This window comes from Dipodomys spectabilis, unplaced genomic scaffold (genome assembly GCF_019054845.1).
Source record: "Dipodomys spectabilis isolate Male_0828 unplaced genomic scaffold, ASM1905484v1 ptg000001l, whole genome shotgun sequence".
Classification (NCBI taxonomy): domain Eukaryota; kingdom Metazoa; phylum Chordata; class Mammalia; order Rodentia; family Heteromyidae; genus Dipodomys; species Dipodomys spectabilis.
The window spans coordinates 3,427,472-3,447,500 of NW_024870678.1; the positions used below are offsets into that span (position 1 = coordinate 3,427,472).

The 20,029-nt window shown below is 38.8% G+C and overlaps 1 protein-coding gene across 1 annotated transcript in view; it reads right to left on the reverse strand.

Moving 5' to 3' along the window:
* Ak9 (adenylate kinase 9) overlaps positions 1 to 20,029 on the reverse strand; it is a 91,233-nt gene that overhangs the window by 15,718 nt on the left and 55,486 nt on the right. Inside the window, exons 26-32 of the mRNA XM_042693545.1 lie at positions 17,636 to 17,848; positions 13,779 to 14,039; positions 11,260 to 11,384; positions 7,196 to 7,415; positions 4,702 to 4,767; positions 2,162 to 2,371; positions 1,349 to 1,567 (exon numbers count right to left, since the gene is read on the reverse strand). Coding sequence (XP_042549479.1) covers positions 1,349 to 1,567; positions 2,162 to 2,371; positions 4,702 to 4,767; positions 7,196 to 7,415; positions 11,260 to 11,384; positions 13,779 to 14,039; positions 17,636 to 17,848 — 1,314 coding nt within the window. The remainder of the gene's footprint in view (positions 1 to 1,348; positions 1,568 to 2,161; positions 2,372 to 4,701; positions 4,768 to 7,195; positions 7,416 to 11,259; positions 11,385 to 13,778; positions 14,040 to 17,635; positions 17,849 to 20,029) is intronic.

Sequence of the window (20,029 nt, forward strand, 5' to 3'; positions counted from 1 at the left end):
TTAGAATAGCATATGTGAACAATATTGTGATAATTTCATACATGCATACAGTGTATGTTGAACATGTTCACCCTTCTATTATATTCACATTCCTCCCTTCAGCTCCCCTTTCCAAATAGAGTTTGGTGAGTTTCAGTACACTGTCTTCATATATACTTCAATCCTCTTTGTCACCCGGTCACTGTCCTTTTCCTCTCCTTCTTTCTAGTGTCCCCACCTCCAGTCTCCCTTTTCACATTCATGCTTTTAAGGAGATAATTAAAGCTAAAAGAGGACAAAGATAAGGCTCTAGTCTAGTGGGACTAGTGTCCTCATAAGAAGAGGACGAGCTGGCTGTTGGTGGCTCACACCTGTAATCCCAGCTACTCAGGAGGCTAAGATCTGAGGATCGTGGTTCAAAGACAGCCCTGGTAGGAAGGTGTGTGAGACTCATTTCCAATTAACTACCAAAAAGCCAGAAATGGTGTCTCAAAGTGACTGAGCACTAGCCTTGAGCACAAAAGCTCAGAGACAGTGCCCAAGCCCTGAGTTCACACCAGGATTGGTATCTCCCCCCCCCCCCCATCCCCCACCAAAAAAAAAAGAGTTGTTCCTGTAAGAACACTGTAAGAAGGGAGCTCACTGCAAGCCCAGGACAGCGGCCTAGAGAACTCTTAATCTGAATCTCCAGCCTCCAGAACCATGAGAAAATAAATCTCCATAGGTTAAATACTACTGGCTGTGGTATTTTGTTATGATATCCTGAGCAGATGACTACAAGTGGGTTCCTGTGGTCGAGTGGTTCAGTAGATTCTCTTCCACATTTTTGTATAAATAAATTCCCTCTCATATCACCACTGGCAGCAGTCATGAAAGGAAAAAATACCCACCAAAGGTAGCCTAGGGTAGGGGTGTACAATGGAATGGACAAAGTTATCTCACGTCTTTGAATTGGTGCTGATTCCCTTTTTACCACATCAGATAGATAGACAAGCATTAGCCATCCGGACTTAAGAGAGTAGGGATGAAATACTATGGTATTTATAATTAGATGCTTGTCCTCAAGAACTAGACCAAAAGAGTCGACAAGAGGTCAATAGTACCTTGAATATCATGGCTCTTAAGCTGGGATGAAATCATGGCTAGGAGTAAATGCTATGGATATGAAGAAATTCAAATGATGTGTGTGTATGTGGGGGGAATCTGCATCAAGTTACATCGTAGCAATAGCAAAGATGAAATTGAATTATTCTATTTCAAATCCTCAAGTATTTTCATAGCTAGTTTAAGATGCTATTCAATGTTAACAAAAATTTTTAAAAAGAGATGAGGAAAGAACCTGGCTTTCACATGCATTTGCTGAAATTACCTTTACAGGATCCCAGTAGCCAAAGGAACTTATGTACTTGTAGGTGTAGGTGAGCATCTTCTCAGCAAGCTGTCCTGTTATCGGATAACACTTCTCAAAAATGCTTATACGGTTCTCCACCAGTGGCTTCAGCCTCATGTTTAATATATATTGTACAATGTGGATTTTCCGAGCTCCATTAACAGTAATGATTGGTACCAAGACCTTCTCAAATTCATCCTGATGGAAAGAAACCATAAAACCTAATGTATTTAGTGGGAAAAACACTCATGTCATTCAATCACAGCACAGGCACTGTTGGTGTTTACTTCAGCATAGAAAACAACTCATTTTCAGTCTGCAAGTGGCTGTGTTTTGACAGCTCAACTGATTTTGGCCCTGTGGGGCCTCCGTGCTTTTCTTGGTTTACAAGCTTGTTTTCATAATTGTTAAGTGGTACTGACAAAGAAGAGGAAGGTCTAAAATAAGCACTTTGTTTGAGATGTGACAAGGAAATAAGGCATTAAATCAAATTTGTATGTGTGTGTTTTAGGTGTTACTCTGTGTGTGTGTGTGTGTGTGTGTGTGTGTGTGTGTTTATGCATACATGCAAGTTCTAGGGTTTGAACTCCTGGCTTTTGGCTGAAGGCTGGCACTCTACCACTTAAGCTGCATCTAACTTCTTTTTGTGTTAATCAGAGATAACAGTCTCATGAATTTGTCTGCCTAGGCTTGCTTCTAACTGTGATACTGAGATTCCTGAGAAACTTCTGATGCTCAGCCTCAAATGTGAATGTTTTGAATTATTTAAAAAAAATGAGGAAAAACCATAACCTGGATCATTTGCAGACTGTTCATTTCTGTTTCAAATTTTTCTCCCAGTTCACTTTTCAGGCGTTCAATAGCATCGGCTTCTTGTTCTTCATCTTCCTCACTCATCTCTTCTTCATCTTTTGGAAACTCCTCTTCAAGGGTGTTTTCAATATCCTCATCTTCTTCTTCAAGATCTTCCTCACTAATGTCCTCTTCTTCTCTCAGGCCAGCCTAAAGAAGGAGATACTCCTTTTTACACTACATACAAAATATGTGCCAAATGACACAGCTAACAAATCATCATGATAATAAATGATATTTATATCTAGAATTATCATAGTGTTACGTATTTCTGATGGTCTTCAGGAACATTTAATGTAGTTCAAAGAGTAAAAAGTTGTATTAATAACTGCATTTTAAATATAAAGCAGGTCATTTTGTTTTCTACTATTTGCCATAAAACCAACATATTTTATTTTTTCCCATATTACTACATAATTTCATTATTTTAATCACTGTATGGTAAGTATTTCATAATATCTGTTGATTTAACCATCTCTCCATTTATTTTTTTATTTTTATTTTTTTGCCAGTCGTGGGGCCTGAACTCTGGGCCTGAGGGCTGTCCTTCAGTTCTTCAGCTCAAGGCTAGCACTCTACCACTTGAGCCACAGTGCCAATTCCAGATTTTTCTGCTTATGTGGTGCTAAGGAATCGAACAAGGGCCTCATGCGTACAAGGCAAGCACTCTACCACTGAGCCACCTTCCCAGCCCTCAGTCCTCTTTTTATTTTTATGTTTTGCTGGTACTCGGGGCCTCATGCTTGTTTGACTGGTGCTCTACCACTCAAGCCATGCCTTTAGTCCAATATTTTAATTCTTAATTTTATAATCCAGTGCCTATAATTTTAAATACTATCCCTAATTATCAATATAGGAGCTAGTTCTTCAGATGGTCTTATTCTTCTCATCATACCAGAAGAATAAACAATAATACCAGAAATGAAGATGTCTGGATAGATATAAGTATTTCTTTTTCTTTTGTTGGTTGTGGGGCTTGAACTCAGGGCCTGGGCACTGTCCCTGAGCTCTTTTGTTCAAAGCTAATGCTCTACCACTTCGAGCCACAGTGCCACTTCTAGTTTTTGAGTGGTTAATTGGAGATAAGTGTCTCACAGGGACTTTTTTCTACTGGGCTGGCTTTGAACCCCAGTCCCCAGATCTTAGTCTCCTGAGTAGCTAGAATTACAGGCATGAGCTACCAGCAAGTTTTTCTTTTAAGTTCATGTCATATGAGTAGCTAAAGCAGTATCAAACAGCTGTAATTCCAGAACTGGGGAGGTTGAGGCAGGAGAATCATACGTTTCAGTTTAGCCTGTGTTACGTGGCAAGTTCCCAACTTCAGTTGGATTGTGTAGTAAGACCTTGTCCTCATAAAATCAGAAAACATACTGGAGCCTGGTTCTTGACTGTAATCTGAACTACTTAAGAGGTTGAGATCTGATAGTTGTAGTTTAAAGCTCTGCCAGGCAGAAAAGTCTAAAAGATTCTTATCTCCAATTAACAAGCAAAAAGCTGGAAGTGGAGGAGAGACAGAGTACTGGCTTTCAGAAAACAAAAAACAAAAAACAAGAAGCTCAAGACCCTGAGTTCAAGCCACAGCAAAAGAAAAAAGAAAAGAAAAAATCAGTTTTAGCTGCGCTCCAGTAGCTCACAGCTGTTATTTTAGCTACTCAGGAGGCTGAGATCTGAGCGTCTTTGTTCAAAGCCAGCCTGGGCAGGAAAGTCCACGTGACTCTTATCTCCAATTAACCACTACAAGGCAAGAAGTAGAGCTGTGGTTCAAGTGGGAGAGGATTAGCCAGGAACAAAAATGCTCAGGGACAGCACCCAGGCCCTGAGTTCAGGCCCCAGGCTTGGCACTAGGCTGGGGAAAAAAAAAAAAAGCATTTTTGGGCTGGGAAAGTGGCTCAGTGGTAGAGCGCTTGCCTTGCATGCATGAGGCCCTGGGTTCGATTCCTCAGCACCACATAAGCAAAAAGAATAAAAGCCGGAAGTGGCGCTGTGGCTCAAGTGGTAGAGCGCTAGCCTTGAGCTGAAGAGCTGAGGGACAGCGCCCAGGCCCAGAGTTCAGGCCTCATGATTGGCCAAAAAAAAAAAAAAAAAAAGCATTTTGTTTACTTCTGAGATAACCTCAGAGTTGAGAAACCCACAGAGGCACGGTCAAAGGTGAGAAAGGAGTCCTTATTAGCTGGTCAGCGACTTCCCTGTCCTGGAATATGGTGTCTCAGAACTAAGAACAGCTATGATCTCCAGTGGGGCGGGGTTTATGATAGCAAAAACCCAGATGCAGTTTCACAAGCAAGCAAGCTAATTTTCTGCAGTTGCTGAACATCAAAGATCCTGAACTATTTGAGCCATTAGGGGCAAGGTGCTCCACAGCTACTGGACATTAAAGATGGTCAGGACCAAGCAGACAACACAGGTGGAGGCCAGAGATAGGTGCAGTTTTGGGACTGGGGGTGGAGATTACCAAGAAATGGAAAACTGGGTTCTCCTACCTCCAGTTTCCTTCTTTTCTCTCTCTCTGAAATAAGTTCGGCCCTTCTTTTGGCTATCATATCATCCTGTTAAAGAAAAAGTTATGATTTTTAATAGAAAATGATAAAATTACCTTTTGTATATTAATATGTACCTTTATCCCCGAAGTGAAGATAACATTTGTGTGAATATTTGGGGAATTATGGATAGTATGTGGTAACAGCAATTATGTTACTCGTATCTTTGTCTTTCTGGGCCACTGATTAGTTATCTCTCTCCACAGGGTTAAATGGCACTTAGTACACTCACTCTTCTCACACATTTTAGAGTTCTTTCTCAAAATTTAATATACACTTGTTTTGGCTAATAACTATATTTTTTAATGTTTATTTTATTCTTGCCAGTCCTGGGGCTTGAACTCTGGGCCTGGGCACTGTCCCTGAGCTTCTTTTGCTCAAGGCTAGTGCTCTACCACTTAAGTCAAGTGCCACTTCCAGCTTTTTCTGAGTAGTTTGTTGGAGATAGGATTTTCATGGACTTTCCTGCAGGGGCTGGTTTCCAACTGTGATCCTCAGATCTCAGCTTCCTGCATAGCTAGGATTATAGGTGTAAGCCACTGGTGCCCAGCTTAACAGTCAATTTTATATATGGGAAGATAATTTATTGAAAATGTTTGGAAACCTTTTACTGTTAACATATGATCACCAATCGGAGAAAGGAATGGTGGGTAAATACAGTCATACTACTCAATATACATATATACATGGAATAAGTGGATGAGTGGAGTTGGGATAGATGGGGGAGAATGATGGAAGAAATGATATTGATCAACATAGGTTGGCTTGTTGAGGGAACCCTTTTGTATAACTACTTATAGATAATTAAAAAAGAAACTTGTTATAGATGGAAAAACTTTACATTTGTGCACATAAACCATATGTACTTTAGAGACAGTCATAAGTATGGTGAACAACACAGTCCTCCTGTTTTTCTATCAGCTTCTAGAGCTAAGGCAGTGGGTCCTTTGACATGTTGCAAGGGTTGTGTGAAAACACAGTTCCCTTCAGGGTTTGGGACTGGTTCCTGGGGACTCTCCAAATTAGTCTCTTTGAACACTTAATACTTAGTACATAATATTTTGAGTTCTTCTGCTCCTTTCACTCAATGAAGCAGTCAGTGATTTTCAGTTATGGTGTCTGCCAGATGTCAATACTGTCCTGAGCATTGCAATACATCTTCTTTCTTGTTTGTGACCAAAATACATCAGCAAGTCAGACAGTATTTCCTATTCTTAAGGTAAGTTAACAAATTCAGAGGGGTGAATTAACAATGCTGCATTCCATGTGTGGAGATGATTTGAGCTACTACCAGCTCAGGGAGTGGACAGTCAGGTGGTATGGTGGCTGAAGAAGAGCTAAGATTTGTTCTTGCTGGGAAATAGTCAGAGAGAGGCTTTGGAACAAGAATAGGTATGGGTTTTGAATGTTATCCAAATAAAGTGTGAGGAAAATTAGTTTGGAAGTAGCTGTAAGGATGGCCTGAAGAATCCAGGGATGAAACAAGAAGGACAAGGAGAAGGTCACTATTATAGGATTGCTACTCGGCACCCAGGAGCCTCGGTGCCAGAGTGGAGTTAGGAAGGTGAAAAGAAGGGATAGATACAGGAGGCTAGGAATAAGCTCCACAGGTCTGCTTTCCTGCTGTGGGCTCCTAAAGTTCTCTGAGTATACGCTGTCTAGGCTGCCCCTTCCCCTGGATGCTGCGTCAGTTAGAAACCTGGCCTTACCCCATTGTCTTTGACTTGGAAACTCATTAACATATTGATTTAAGAAGCCTCAAATAATTCTGTATGTGCAGGTGTGAGTGAGTGCACGCCATCTGGTCCTGGGGATTGAACTCAGGGCCTGGCTATTGACCTTTAGCGCTTTTGCTCATGGCTGGAACTCTTATCACTTGAGCCACAGCACCACGTTAGCTATTTAGTGGTTAACTGGGGATAAGAGTCCCATGGCTTTTCCTGCCTGGGCTGACTTGGAACCTCAAGCATCAAATCTCAGTCCCCTGAGTAGTTAGGGTTACAGGCATGAGGTACCATTGCTTAGCCTATTCTTAATTCTTTCAATAAAGATGCTTACTACTTAATGCAACATGTTTGCAGAATGCTTACTGTGTTATTAAAATCAGAAAACTAGCCGGGTGCCTGTGGCTCATGCCTATACTCCTATAATCCTAACTACTCAAGAGGCTGAGAACTGAGGATCAAAGTTCAAAGTTAGCACAGGTGGGAAAGTTCGACTCTTATCTCCAATAAACCACTCAGAAAGTCGCAAGTGGCTCAAGTGGTAGAGCTCTATCCTTGAGCCGAAAAGCTGAGGGACAGTGCCCATGCTCAGAATTCAAGACCCTTGACTGATAAAAAAAAAAAAAAAAAGAAAAGAAAAGAAAACTACCTTCTTGTGACTTAAAAAAAATCGTAAACAGATTCATTCCTGTTCTTTTGTACTGGATACCTACCCTGATTTTTGTCTTCATGTCTTTGATGAGTTTTCTCCTGCCTAATTTCTTCTGTTGTTTTGCTTTCCATTTTGCAATTTGGAAGGGAAGCAGTCGATCAGAAATATCTTGATCTTCAACATGTATCAAAACAGCAACATCTGGGAAAAATCCATGCTCCTCTAGATACAAGACTTCATCAAGATACCGTGGGAAGCCATCTAGTACAAAACCCGTGGAACTAGGTAGAAATTTATTTAGTATTTTAAGCAAATAAATAATATCTTAAGTACATAAATACTTATCTTTATTATATACTGTTACATGTTTATATTATCTTGATAAATCCCAAGTGTATAGCAAACCTGTAATGAATATTTTAATTTACTGTAGTATCTTTAATATTAAAATATTTAATATTTCTAGTTGCATACATATTTCTTCTCTAAGATGTATAAAATTGGAGTAAAATATAACATAATAAAATACTTTGTGCTTATACTTATAAAAGTGTAGTCAATCAGTTTTTTGGGGTGTAGGTACTGGGACCTGAATTCAGGGCCTCCCACTCTTGCCTTTTTTACTCAAGACTAGCACTCTACTATCAGAGCCACAACTTCACTTCTAGCTTTTTGCTCATTAATTGGAGATAGGCGTCCCTTGGATTTGTCTGTCCAGGCTTTCTTCAAACACTTACCCTCAGGTATCAGCCTCCTAAGTAGCTAGCATTACAGGTTTTTGTTTTGTTTTATACTGTGCATTTAGTAAGTTTTCCTCTTAATGTGACAGCACTTCTGTAACATCTGTTTTTCAGCCTCCAAAGATGTTAACTCTAAAATGTTTACTTCCCTTTCTTGACTAGGCAACGTTCCATATACTGGCTATATTGTGTGTGTTGTCTTCTTCAGATATGCTTTTAGTCTGTCAGCTCTTTTAGAATGAAAGGTTTCAGGGCTGGGAAGATGGCCCAGTGGTAGAGCGCTTGCCTTGCATGCCTGAGGCCCTGGGTTCGATTCCTCAGCACCACATAAGCAAAAAGAAAAAAGCCGGAAGTGAAGTTGTGGCTCAAGAGGTAGAGCGCTAGCCTTGAGCTGAAGAGCTGAGGGACAGCGCCCAGGCCCAGAGTTCAGGCCTCACGACTGGACCCAAAAAAAAAAAAAAATAGAATGAAAGGTTTCATTCCTAGTGTCCCAGCTGCCACTATCCATGACATCCAAGTCTTCACTTCAACACCCAAACTTGCTTACAGTACATTTTGAAAGCATGGCTTTATTTGCATACCCTTCAGGAATGATGTATTATGCTGTTAAAAATGGCACTCATGTTTACCCTTCCCAACTTCTCTTCCTCAGACTCAGTAGTTTTTAGGAGCCATACCCCTCCCACTTCTCAAGCTTACCCGTAAGTGCTGACAAGTCTGCATTCACATGCCCATTCCTGCCAGTATACCTCATGGTAGTCATGGGCATATTTCTCCAAGACTGATGTAATAGGCTGGTACCAGGGTTTAAACTCAGGGCCTCAGCTGTTCTGCTGAGTCATCCCTCCAGTCTGACATTTTGTGGCTTAATTGGAGATGAGAGTCTCAAGGACTTTTTTTTTGCCTGTATTGGCTTGTGTAGCTAGAATGATAGGCATGAACCACTGGCACATACCAAAATGTACTATTTTTTCCCCTGATCATAAAAACAACAGATCTCTGTAAATAAGTTGGAACTGAGGGGAGGGGAAACAACAAAAAGGGCAAATATCTCAGAGATTACTGACTTTCATTTTATTTCCTTCTGTTTGGCTTTTAATGTGTCAGTTTCTCTATAATAGTATTAATATTTCTGCACCTGCTTTATTTTTTTATTTTTATTGTGAAAATACTGTACAGAGGGGTTACAATTTCATGGGCAAGACAGTGAGTACATTTCTTATCTGCACCTGCTTTTAAAATTATCATGTGATAACATTTCACATGCTATTATAAAATTTTCATTATAATAAATTTTAATTGTTGCATAATATTCAGCTAGTTTATTTAACCTTTCATTTTTTTTTGTGCCAGTTCTGTGGCTTGAACTCAGGGCCTGGGCTTTGTCCCTTAAATTTTATGTTCAAAGCCAGTGTTCTACCATTTGGGGCACAGCTCCAATACCAGCTTTTTGGTAGTTCATTATAAATAATAGACTCACAGATTTTTCTGCACATGCTGGCTTGGAACCATGATCTTCAGATCCTAGCCTTATGAGTAGCTAAAATTACAGGCATGAGCCACTGGGACCCAGCTACCTTTTACAAGTTTTATTTTATATTCATTTTACTTTTTTTACTTTAAATTCTTCAGTCCACATGTCTATGTATCTATACCTATATGTATCTTGGTACATTACTTATTTTACTATGTAGCATTATGTCAGGAGATAAGTTAATGAAGGACAACTTATTTATGCAGCTATATGTAAACCTCCCTACATTTCCTACAAACGTTGATCTAATTTAGCTTGATTAAAAAAAATCTTTTTGAGTAATAGGCCAAGCACGGTGGCTTATGTTTATAATGCTAGCTAATCAGGAGGCTGAATCTGAGGAACACAGTTAGAAGCCAGTCTAGGCAGGAAAATCCATGAGACTCTTATCTTTGATTAACTAGCAAAAAAACTAGAAGTAGAGGTGTGATGTAAATGGTAGAGTGACAGCCTTGAATGAAAATGCACAGGGACGGACTGTCCAGACTTTAAATTCAAGCCTCAGGACTGGCGCGTGCACACGCACACACACACACACACACACACACACACACACACACACATTTTTGACTAAAAATGACATTTATTCATGTCAGCCAGGGACCAGATAAAAGAGAGTGCCTACATCTACTTGAAGATAATAAAATTTTAAAAATAATAAAATAAAATTATGAGTTAAAAAAAGAGAATGCTGATGGGGGTCGGGGAGGAGGCTGGGAAGGGATGTGAAGGGTAAACAAAGAAGGAGGCTACAATGCTTGATAGGAAATGTACTCATTATCTTGCCCATGTAATTGTAACCCCTCTGTACAGTATGTTCACAATAAAAAAAAGAGAGAGAATGCTTAGAGAACTACGGGGAGCAAAGAACTGGCCAGTTACCTAAGTTATCTATGATTCAGTTTTCCTATTTCCCAAAACAGGTAAGTTTTGGTTCCACTGAATTATTGTTGAGATTAAGTAAATTAATTTGAATCATACACACCCAGACTAGTATAAATTTTAAGTTGCAAATATCTGTGTTCTGAAATGAGTAGTAAACTAGTAGGGGTTCTCATGAAAACAGATTCTGGTTAGGAAGTTGAGGTGGAGTCCTAAACTCTGGTGATATAAAGTTTTGTCTGGCTGGATCAGCATTGGTACTGGCATTTGATAATGGGATAACACTATGAGCAACTATAATTATACAAAGGCTACAAGGGGAAAGGTTCAGCACATCATTAACGGATATGTGCTTAGAAGGTTATAACTGTAGAAATATCTGGGGAGTACTCAAAAGTACTAGTCCTGTCTCATACTTTGACAGACTAATATGGAAATATGTAAGTGTTGATTCCTGACATCTGTATTTTTCTAAAACTCAGCAGATGCCTTTACTATTTAGCTCTGAAAAAAATCATTGTTTTATATGAATGTAAAAGAGAAAAGTCTTACTATATGTTAGCCTATATTTTTCACCTTTAAGAATAAAGCAAATTATCCAGGTGCTGGTGGCTCACCACTGTAATCCTAGTGACTAAGGTGCTCAGACCTGAGGATCTTGGTTTGAAGTCAGCCTGGGCAGGAAAGTCTGTGAGACTCTTTATCTCCAATAAACCACCAAAAATATGAGTCAAGTGGTAGAGTACTAGCCTTGAGCACAAAAACTCAGGAATGGCATTCAGGCTCTGAGTTCAAGCTCCAGGACACATTCTCTCCCTCCTTTCCTCCCTTCCTCCCTCCCTCCCTTCCTCCTTTCCTTCCCCCTCCTTCTCACACACACACACACACACACACACACACACACACACACACACACACAGAAAATTTAAAAAGAAGTAAATGCCTCCAATTCTATATACATTAAGATACCGTATTGGTTCTTTAAGCCACCACTCAGAAAGAATCATATTAAGAATTTCAGGGGGCAGTGGTTCATTTTCCACCAGACTTGCTTTGATTGCTTCTTCTTCTTCTGTAAATTTTACGTCCAGAGGCTAAAGATAAAGGTCAGAAGATAAAGAAGACTGCATTATATAAATGATTAGAATGAGACTTATTTTTCTCCTGAGATTTTATTTTAGATTTCTGCTTATGAGCATTGTAAAAAGCTCTTATCTTTGTATCATTATTAAATTTGATTATAAATTGTATCCATTATAGCTAAGAGGAGTGGCCAGTGATGACATGATTAATTTCATGTGGCCTTAGAACTCTTGATGTTTTACTAAAACTTTGTTCAGTTTCCCTCACATACCTGCAAGGCATTTTTTAAAATAATCATGTATCTTATAATTTTATATCTTCATCCTAGATCCTGATTAGAAGATGGCCAAATCATGGCAGTCATTTGAAATACAATCATCATCATAATAACAGAATTGATAATTAGCCTAAGTAAACTTTCTTTCTTTTCTCCCGTCGTGGGGCTTGAACTCTTGTGCTCTTCAACTCAAGGCGAGCACTCTACCGCTTGAGCCACAGTGTCACTTCCAGTTTTCTAGTGGTTAATTGGAGATAAGAGTCTCACAGACTTTTCTGCCTGGGCTGCCTTTGAACCACAATCCTCAGATCTCAGCCTCCTGAGGAGCTAGGATTACAGGCGTGAGCTGCTGGTGCCCAGCAATTAAGTAAGCTTTCTCTGAAGAAAGACTATCCTTAGAACAACAATGGTTTTCTTAGAATGATTTTTTTTTTTTTTGGCAGAGGCAATTTTGGGCTTTGAACTCAAGGTCTTGCTGTTTGTGTTTGTAGGTGCTTCAACACTGGGCAACACTCCCCCCTCTTTTTTGTCAGTCATGGGTCTTGAACTCTGGGCCTGGGCACTGTCCCTGAGCTTTTCAGCTCAAGGTGAGGGTTCTACCACTTGAGCCACAGCTCCACTTCTGGTTTTCTGGTAGTTAATTGGAGATAAGAGTCTCAAGGACTTTCCTGTCCCAACTGGCTTTGAACCATGATCCTCAGATCTCAGCCTCCTGAGTAGCTAGGATTACAGGTGTGAGCCACCAGTGCCCTGATCCCCTTTTGTGTACTCGCTATTTATTTATTTTTGGCAGAAGTGGGGTTTGAACTGGGGTTTGAACTCTGAGTCTCATGTTGTTAAGCTGGTGGTCTTACCTCTGGGCCACACCTCCAGCCCTATTTTTTTGTTCCAATACCAGGACTCAACTTGGTACCTGCTGCTTTGCTCATAGGCTGGTGTTGTACCAACTGAATAGCCAACAGCCCCATTTCTTTTGCTGGTTCAGAGGCTTGAACTCAGAGCCTAGGTGTTGTCCCTGAGCTTCTTTTGCTTTTTTTTTTTTTGGCTGGTCCTGAGGCTGGAACTCTGGGCTTGGGTGCTGTCCCTGAGATCATTTTTGCTTAAGGCTAGGGCTTTATCACTTGAGTCACTGTGCTACTTGTTGATTTTTCTGTGATTAACTGGAGATAAGAGTGTCTTGGACATTCCTGCTGGGGCTTGCTTCCAGCCACATTTTTTTTTCCTGGTTATTTCTATGATAGGTTCTTGCTTCTCCTCCAGGTATGTGTCCATAATGTGATCTACCTACTTTGGACTTCTCACAGTTGTTAGGATCATAGTGCCACTGTGCCAGCTTCCTTCAGTAGAGATGTCATCTCATGGACTTTTCTACTCCAGTTGCCTGGAACCATGATCCTCCCAACCTCATAACAGATGCACCCAACTGGACCCAGCTATGGGTTGAAAAACTTTTCTGCCCAGGGTAGTCTTGAACTGCAATTCTAATCTCAGCCTCTTAAGTAGCTAAATTTATGGATGTGAGACACTAGCACTGGGCTACTGGTTAGTTATTTTTGAGATAGGGTTATGCTTTCTATGTGGGCATATGCCAGGATGGTGATCTACCTATTTTACGTTACCTGTTGCTGCTGAGAAGACAGGCATATATAATCACACTTACATTTTCGCTATTGAAATGAAGTCTCAAAAAACTTTCCGGCCTGGCCTAGCCTGGAACTACTGTCCTCTAATCTTTGCCTCCCAAGCAGCTAAGCATGACAGGCACATGACATTGTACCCAGCTATTAGTTGAAAGGAGTCTTGCAATTTTTTGGGGGGAAGGGGCAGTGTGGCTTTAACCACAACTCCCCAATCTCAGCCTCCCAAGCAGCAAGATTACAAGTGTGGGCCACTGACACTTGTCACAAAGTTTCTTAATAGCTAGCTTTAGAAATTGATATTTTGAAATCTCCATCTGCTCTAGAGTATTATATTATTTCATAGAAACAAAATAGTGAAAAACTTTATTTTCCTGACCAGACATATAGTCTCAAATAAATGTTATCCAATAATCTAGTCAGGGAAGGATTTTTTTTAAAAATTAAAGCCATGCAAAACTCAATATTTTATATTCTAGATGAGAAGTTACCCGCTTCTTTGTGGTTTCTTCTTCAAGTTTAATATTGGCCTGAGTTGCAAGCTCTTCAAGTTCTTGTTTTGTAACTTGTTCCTCCTCAGAATCATCCTCATAATCAGGTCCGAATTTCCTTTCAGTTTTGAGTAGCATTTTTTCTTGAAGAAATTCATCAAATTGAATATGAAAAATGCCAAACGTTTTGGCCAAATATCTTGCATGCACTGTTTTGCCAGAGCCTCGGGGACCCAGGAGGCATATTCTTATTGGTGGGGCCTGACATAAGGTGGGGCAGAGGGAGAATAAAACAACAAAAAGCCTTTTGAGTAATTCAGAAAACATAAGGCTTATTAACTACCTTCCCTAATACTAATAGGAATGATCTTTTTTTTTTTTTTTTTTTTTTTTTATAAATTCAAGGGCGTTAGGCTATCAGAATAACAGAATTCATTACAACCAGAGATCATTTCACCAGCAACATTCCTCAGGGAGTACCAACAATCCTAAGACTGTCTTGCCATCATATGCTGAAAAACACTTCATAAAATGAAACTAGCTTTTTTTTTTTTTTAAAGAAAAAGTTTTAACATTAGTGAAAAATGGAGTCACTTTCTTAATGTGATGAAAAGAGATTTCTCTACCAAATAAAAAGCCGATTATTACTAACTTTGGAGGCCTTGCTTTTTTGTGTTGTGGTCTCCACAACACGAGATGAGGACTCTGGAAACCAGAGACCCCATTGACTCCTGAATGACCATTGTATGCTGGAGTTGTCAAGGAGAGTGGTAACCCTAAGTGTGAAGCAGCAGATGAAGCTCCTGTGAATTTGGAGGGGAATGATTGTGAAATTAGCACATGCCAGCAACAGGAAGTGGGGAGAAGGTGAGATATCTGGATAGGCTAAGTTTTCCCTAGAGGTAAGGGATCTACTAGATTTCAAGCAGCAGCAGCGGGAGCACAGCCTTATCATCTTTTGTCCTAGTGGAGGAAATGTTTAGGAAAGAGTCAAAGATACACAGGAAGGGTTGGGAATGTGGCTTAGTGGTAGAGTGCTTGCCTAGCATGCATGAAGCCCTGGGTTTGATTCCTCAGTACCACATACACAGAAAAAGCCAGAAGTGATGCTGTGGCTCAAGTGGTAGAGTGCTAGCCTTGAGCACAGAATGGCTCAGGGAAAGTACCCCCAGGACTGGCAAAAAATAAATAAAATTTAAAAAAATACAGGGATAAGTAGACAAGAAAAATAAAGAGGATCCATGTTATCACAAAGTAAAGACATTTTTTTTGAATAGATGTTTAAGCAGACAGCAAGACCACAAAGACAACAAAGTTATATGAAAGATGATGAAGGGATGCCATTGACCAAGATATAAACTGATATTTTGGATGGTAACTCCTTTGTACAACTACTTAAAATAATAATAATAATAATAATAATAATAAGAGCTATAAGGGTAAAAAAATTTAAAAAGGTGAGAGAGAAAAGTTTACTATTACCATGAAATCTGAGGATTCCCTAGTGTGTAAAATAGTGATTTTTATATTAAACAGGCATTGTGCATATACTGAAAAGAATAAAAAAAGGTCTTGGACAATTTTAAGAACACTAAGAAGGAAGAGAAGACCTTATGAACTTCTAGACCTTAAAAACAGAGGGATTAGATATAAAGGAATGGCAGACGGGCTCAGCACTAGATGCCTGCACACAGAAAACAATGTCTTTAATACTCAGACAAAAATGATATGTAGTCTAGAAATCTAGTCCCTACAAATTGTCAAATATACATAGAAAGCCAGATAATGACATATCTGATATAAAGTTGGTTATTATGTGTGTTAATATATAACAGCAGTTAAAAAATACAAGACACAAAATAAAAAGCTATTTATTTTGCTATGCAAATTTCTTTACCCTTATGATAAGTATTTCTGTATTGCTCTACGGGACATTGTCCTTCATTATTCTTAGTGTAAATGTTTCCCCTGGGCTTGATTCCATTATTCATTCAACAATGGAGCCCCTGACAGTATTTAACATCCATCATTTGAGAAAATAATGAAAAACAGAATCATGAAAACAGGATGGCGTGAAATTATGTAGCTGTAGTCTCACACTGCACTTTTGGATCATGTTTTAAGTCCCACATGATAAAATTGCCAAATTAACACCTCAGTCATACATACATTTGGCCTCTGGGAAATGGGAATGACTGGCATATAGAGGGACACTGTGGAATCACTTCTGGATTTCAGGGTTGTCTCTACCTGGATTCGTGTAAAATGAGGCAATAGATGGCAAGTAGCAAATCTAAGAGGAAACAACCACCGAGAGCAGCCAAAAGGTGGAAGTAGCCACAGTGCTCAAATGACTTCTAATGCCACCAGGTTGGGAATTCTTAAAGAAAGCCATACACTTCCTTAGGTTCTGTGGACATTACAGAATTGAGGCTCACAAAAATTACCTAGAAGAGTTTAAATTGTATTCTATATTCTCAGTTCAAGAAAGCAAAGTGTTATAAAAATAATAATTCAATAAACTGTAATTTATACATCTTTATCCAGCTTTCCCACTTCAGGGAATTAGAGTAAGAAAAGAATTCATGAAAACAACAAATGATTGCTCCAAAGATTACTTGACTATGATTTAAATCCACTGTGGCAAAATAACTTTATTAAACATACTGTGAAAAAATGTCTAACAATGAAACATACTAAAATGGTATGCCAAAGCAACTAGGCACTAGGAGATTAATGTAGGAAAATGTATGTCTTTTCTGTGATAGAAGTAAGAAAAATGGTAAAGCATTATATGCACACTAAGAATATGGAATCCTATAGAAGAAAATGGGAAAGAAAGACATAGATTAATTCTTTTCTCTAAAGTCAGTACTCTGTGTGTGTGCCTCATTTTCACAAATGAAAAAAGTAATTGCCACATGAGTTTATTTTTTTAAAATTTGGGTTAAATATACTAAAAATAAAGGTACTACTTAAAGCATTTGAAGCGCACAGTTCAGTGGCATTAAATAAAATCCTGGTGTTGTGTACCTGTCCCATTATCCATCTTCAGAATTTTCATGACCCCAACCTGGAAACTTCCTGTATCCATTTTAAATAGCTAACTCCTACTCCCTTCCCTCTCCCTTTTCTCTAAGAATTTGCCTATTCCAGATGCAGCATACAAATGGAATAAATCGTAAGTATTTGCCTTTTGTATCTGGCTTTAATGCTTTTTAGTAGATAGAAAACTGTTCCAATGGTGATAGATCAAATAGTATTAAGTGTTCTCACAATGAAAGGAAAAAAACCCAGTTTATTTGGTAGAACTGATAACTCTAACTATTCCACCAACTGACCAGGGACAACTTACCTGAGGGAACATTTCTGCAGTTCAACCAATCAGTGTCAGCCCTTACTCCAGAAAAACAACCAGTCAAGATTGGTTTATTCTGGAAAGAGGCCTCAACTAGTCAAAAATAAGCTTACTCTACAGATAGGTCTCTGAGTGTGAACCAGTCAAGGGGAGTTTCTACCAAGCAATCACAATTTTACAGATGGTATGAACTCATCAATGTTTGAAAACCCACCAATCCCTGGGTTCCAGAATTCCCACTTCCCTTTCTAAGGTGACTAGATTGTTCATTTAGTAACCAGTTCATTCAGCTGTCTTTTCACTTCAGATAAAAAGATGGATGTTAAATGCTGGTTTGACATAGGCATAACTGTAGAAATCCAGTCTGTTACATTGCACATTCTTTAAACTTCAGTCTTCTCATTACCTTATTCTATGAGATTGGAGATGGGGGGAGGCAGTAATAAGCCCTTTCAAAAGACCTTGGGAGCAATCACTGGGATAGGAATACTGTTTTTACCTTTAACGGTTGGCTATGAGCCACATACTCATTAGGATGCTCCAAAAACTTTTCCTTAGCCTCCACATTGGAGAAGTAGTAGATCTTATCACGATACTTGACTGCTTCATCTGTGCTGCCTGGCTGTAGGATGAAGTTTTCTTTGAGAGCCACTGGACAGAAGTGTCTTGTGTCTCCCAAGTGCCTCTTCTTCTCTTTAACTTTTTCTTCATTCTAGAAATATTAGTCAGTTTAGAGAATATCCTTACATACTCCATCTTCTAAGTAACGCTCCCAATATATGTGGCAAACAGACATACATATAGGCATAAAAATAGTATTTATCTTTCTTCCCAAGCAACTTTAAGTAGTTGATCTTTAGGAGGATAAAAACACTTTTTTAACTTTCAAATGTATTAGTAGTATAAAGTCCCTGTATCTCAAAATGGTCCTTACAAATGTCTGTAAGTCATTTTTGTTTTATTTATTGCTTTCTCATTTTACCTAATTCAACTCTCCACACATTTGTCTCTTTTATTGCTCATCAGTAAACCAACTTACATTTCTGATCTACTGTTTTTTATTATGTTTTCCTATTTCATTAGTTTTTGTCTTTCATCTTCTCCCTTCTACTTTTGTTTGTTTATTTTGTTGTATTTTGCCTGGAGTTCTTCAGTTGAACACTTTTTTTTTCAAGCTTTAACTTAAAAGTACAGTTGTCAGATTAACTGACTAAAAATAAAATCAAGCTGCTTTGGTTATTGAATTTCAGATAAAACATTTTTAGTATATATGAAATTGCTAATTTTTCAGTAATTCAAACCTAACTAGGTATTGTATATTTTATCTGCTGATTCTAACTTTCAACTTCTGTTGTAACATGAAGCTTTTCTCTGTCAATTTTCTTTTTCTTTTTGTGGCAGTACTGGGGTTTGAGTGCAGGGCCTTGTACTTGAAGGCAGGTACTCTGTCACTTGAGCTATACCTCTAGCCCTCTTTGCTTTAGTTTACTTTCTAGATAGGGTCTCATGTTTTCACTTGGGGCTGTATGCTTCTTGTAGCTGGATAACAAGGTGCGCATTGCCACATCTGGCTTGTTGGTTGCGTGAGATGAGGTCTTGATAACTTTTTTTTGCCTGAGCTGGCTGGCTTCAAACTAAGGATTTCTCTTCCTCCTAGAGTAACTGGGATTATAGCCCCAAGCCACCTCACTTAGCTCTTATGGGAGGATTTGGTTCAAATTTTACTATTTCATGAAGGGAAGTCCAACTGCTATAGCATTATTTGTTGAAATTTTTGTTCTTTGCCCCCCTGAATTGCCTCTGTTCTTTGGTTAGGAATCATTCAGTTTTGTGTTCTATTCCTCTATTTTGTCTGTCTTATGCAAGTAATCCTGTCTTGATATCTGTAGTTTTATAACTAGTAAATCTTGAAATAACATGGTATTCATTCTCTTAATTTTTCTTTTAAGTTGTTATTTTAAGTACTTTGTATTTCCACATAATGAATTCATACTTTTTAATAAAAAGTATACAGGTTTTTAATTATGCTATTTCACATTTTGATTCTATGTACCCTATAGATAATGCTTGGGGAAATTGATAGTTTAACAATATTGAACCTCTGAACTCAGGTATTTATATCTTTCCATGTGTTTAGGCCTTCTTCAATTTTTCTGAGCTTTTGATGTTTAAAAGGTACATCAAAATTGGATATCTTTTGTGAAATTTATCCCTTAGAATTGCATATTCTTGATCCTATTTGAAGGCATTTAAAAACTAAATTTTTATTATTTATTGCTTACTTATAGATACAGGATGGATGTCTGAGCATTGATAGAAATACCGTAATTTTGCTAAAGTCTCTTGTTAGTAGCTTTTGTTGCAGATCCCACTGGTTTTCCTATGTGGACCCATGGATTTTATATTGATGCATAACACTTATTAAGAATTCAAAAGCCAGGTGCTTGTGGCTCATGCCTGTAATCCTAGCCACTCAGGAGGTTGAGATCTGAGGATTACAGTTCAAAGCCAGCCCGGGTAGGAAAGTCCGTGAGACTCTTATCTCCAATAAACCACCAGAAAACCAGAAGTGGTGCTGTGGCTCAAGTGGTAGAGTGCTTGCCTTGAGCTGAAGAGGTCAGGGACAGTGCCCAGGCCCAGAGTTCAAGCCTCATGACAGACCAAAAAAAAAAAAAGGAAAAAAGAATTCAACTAGGCTGTATGGAAATTTTCTCTGTATTGCTCATGTTTTTTTTTTTTTTTTTTTGATTTTTCAGGATTTTTTCCTTTCTTCTTTCATTTTAGCTAGTTAAGTTGACTAATTTTCCTTATCTTCCTCACCTCCTTCCATGCTGGCACTGGTTTTGAACTCTGAACCTTAGACTCCAGTTTGGCTTTATTTTGCTTATGGCTG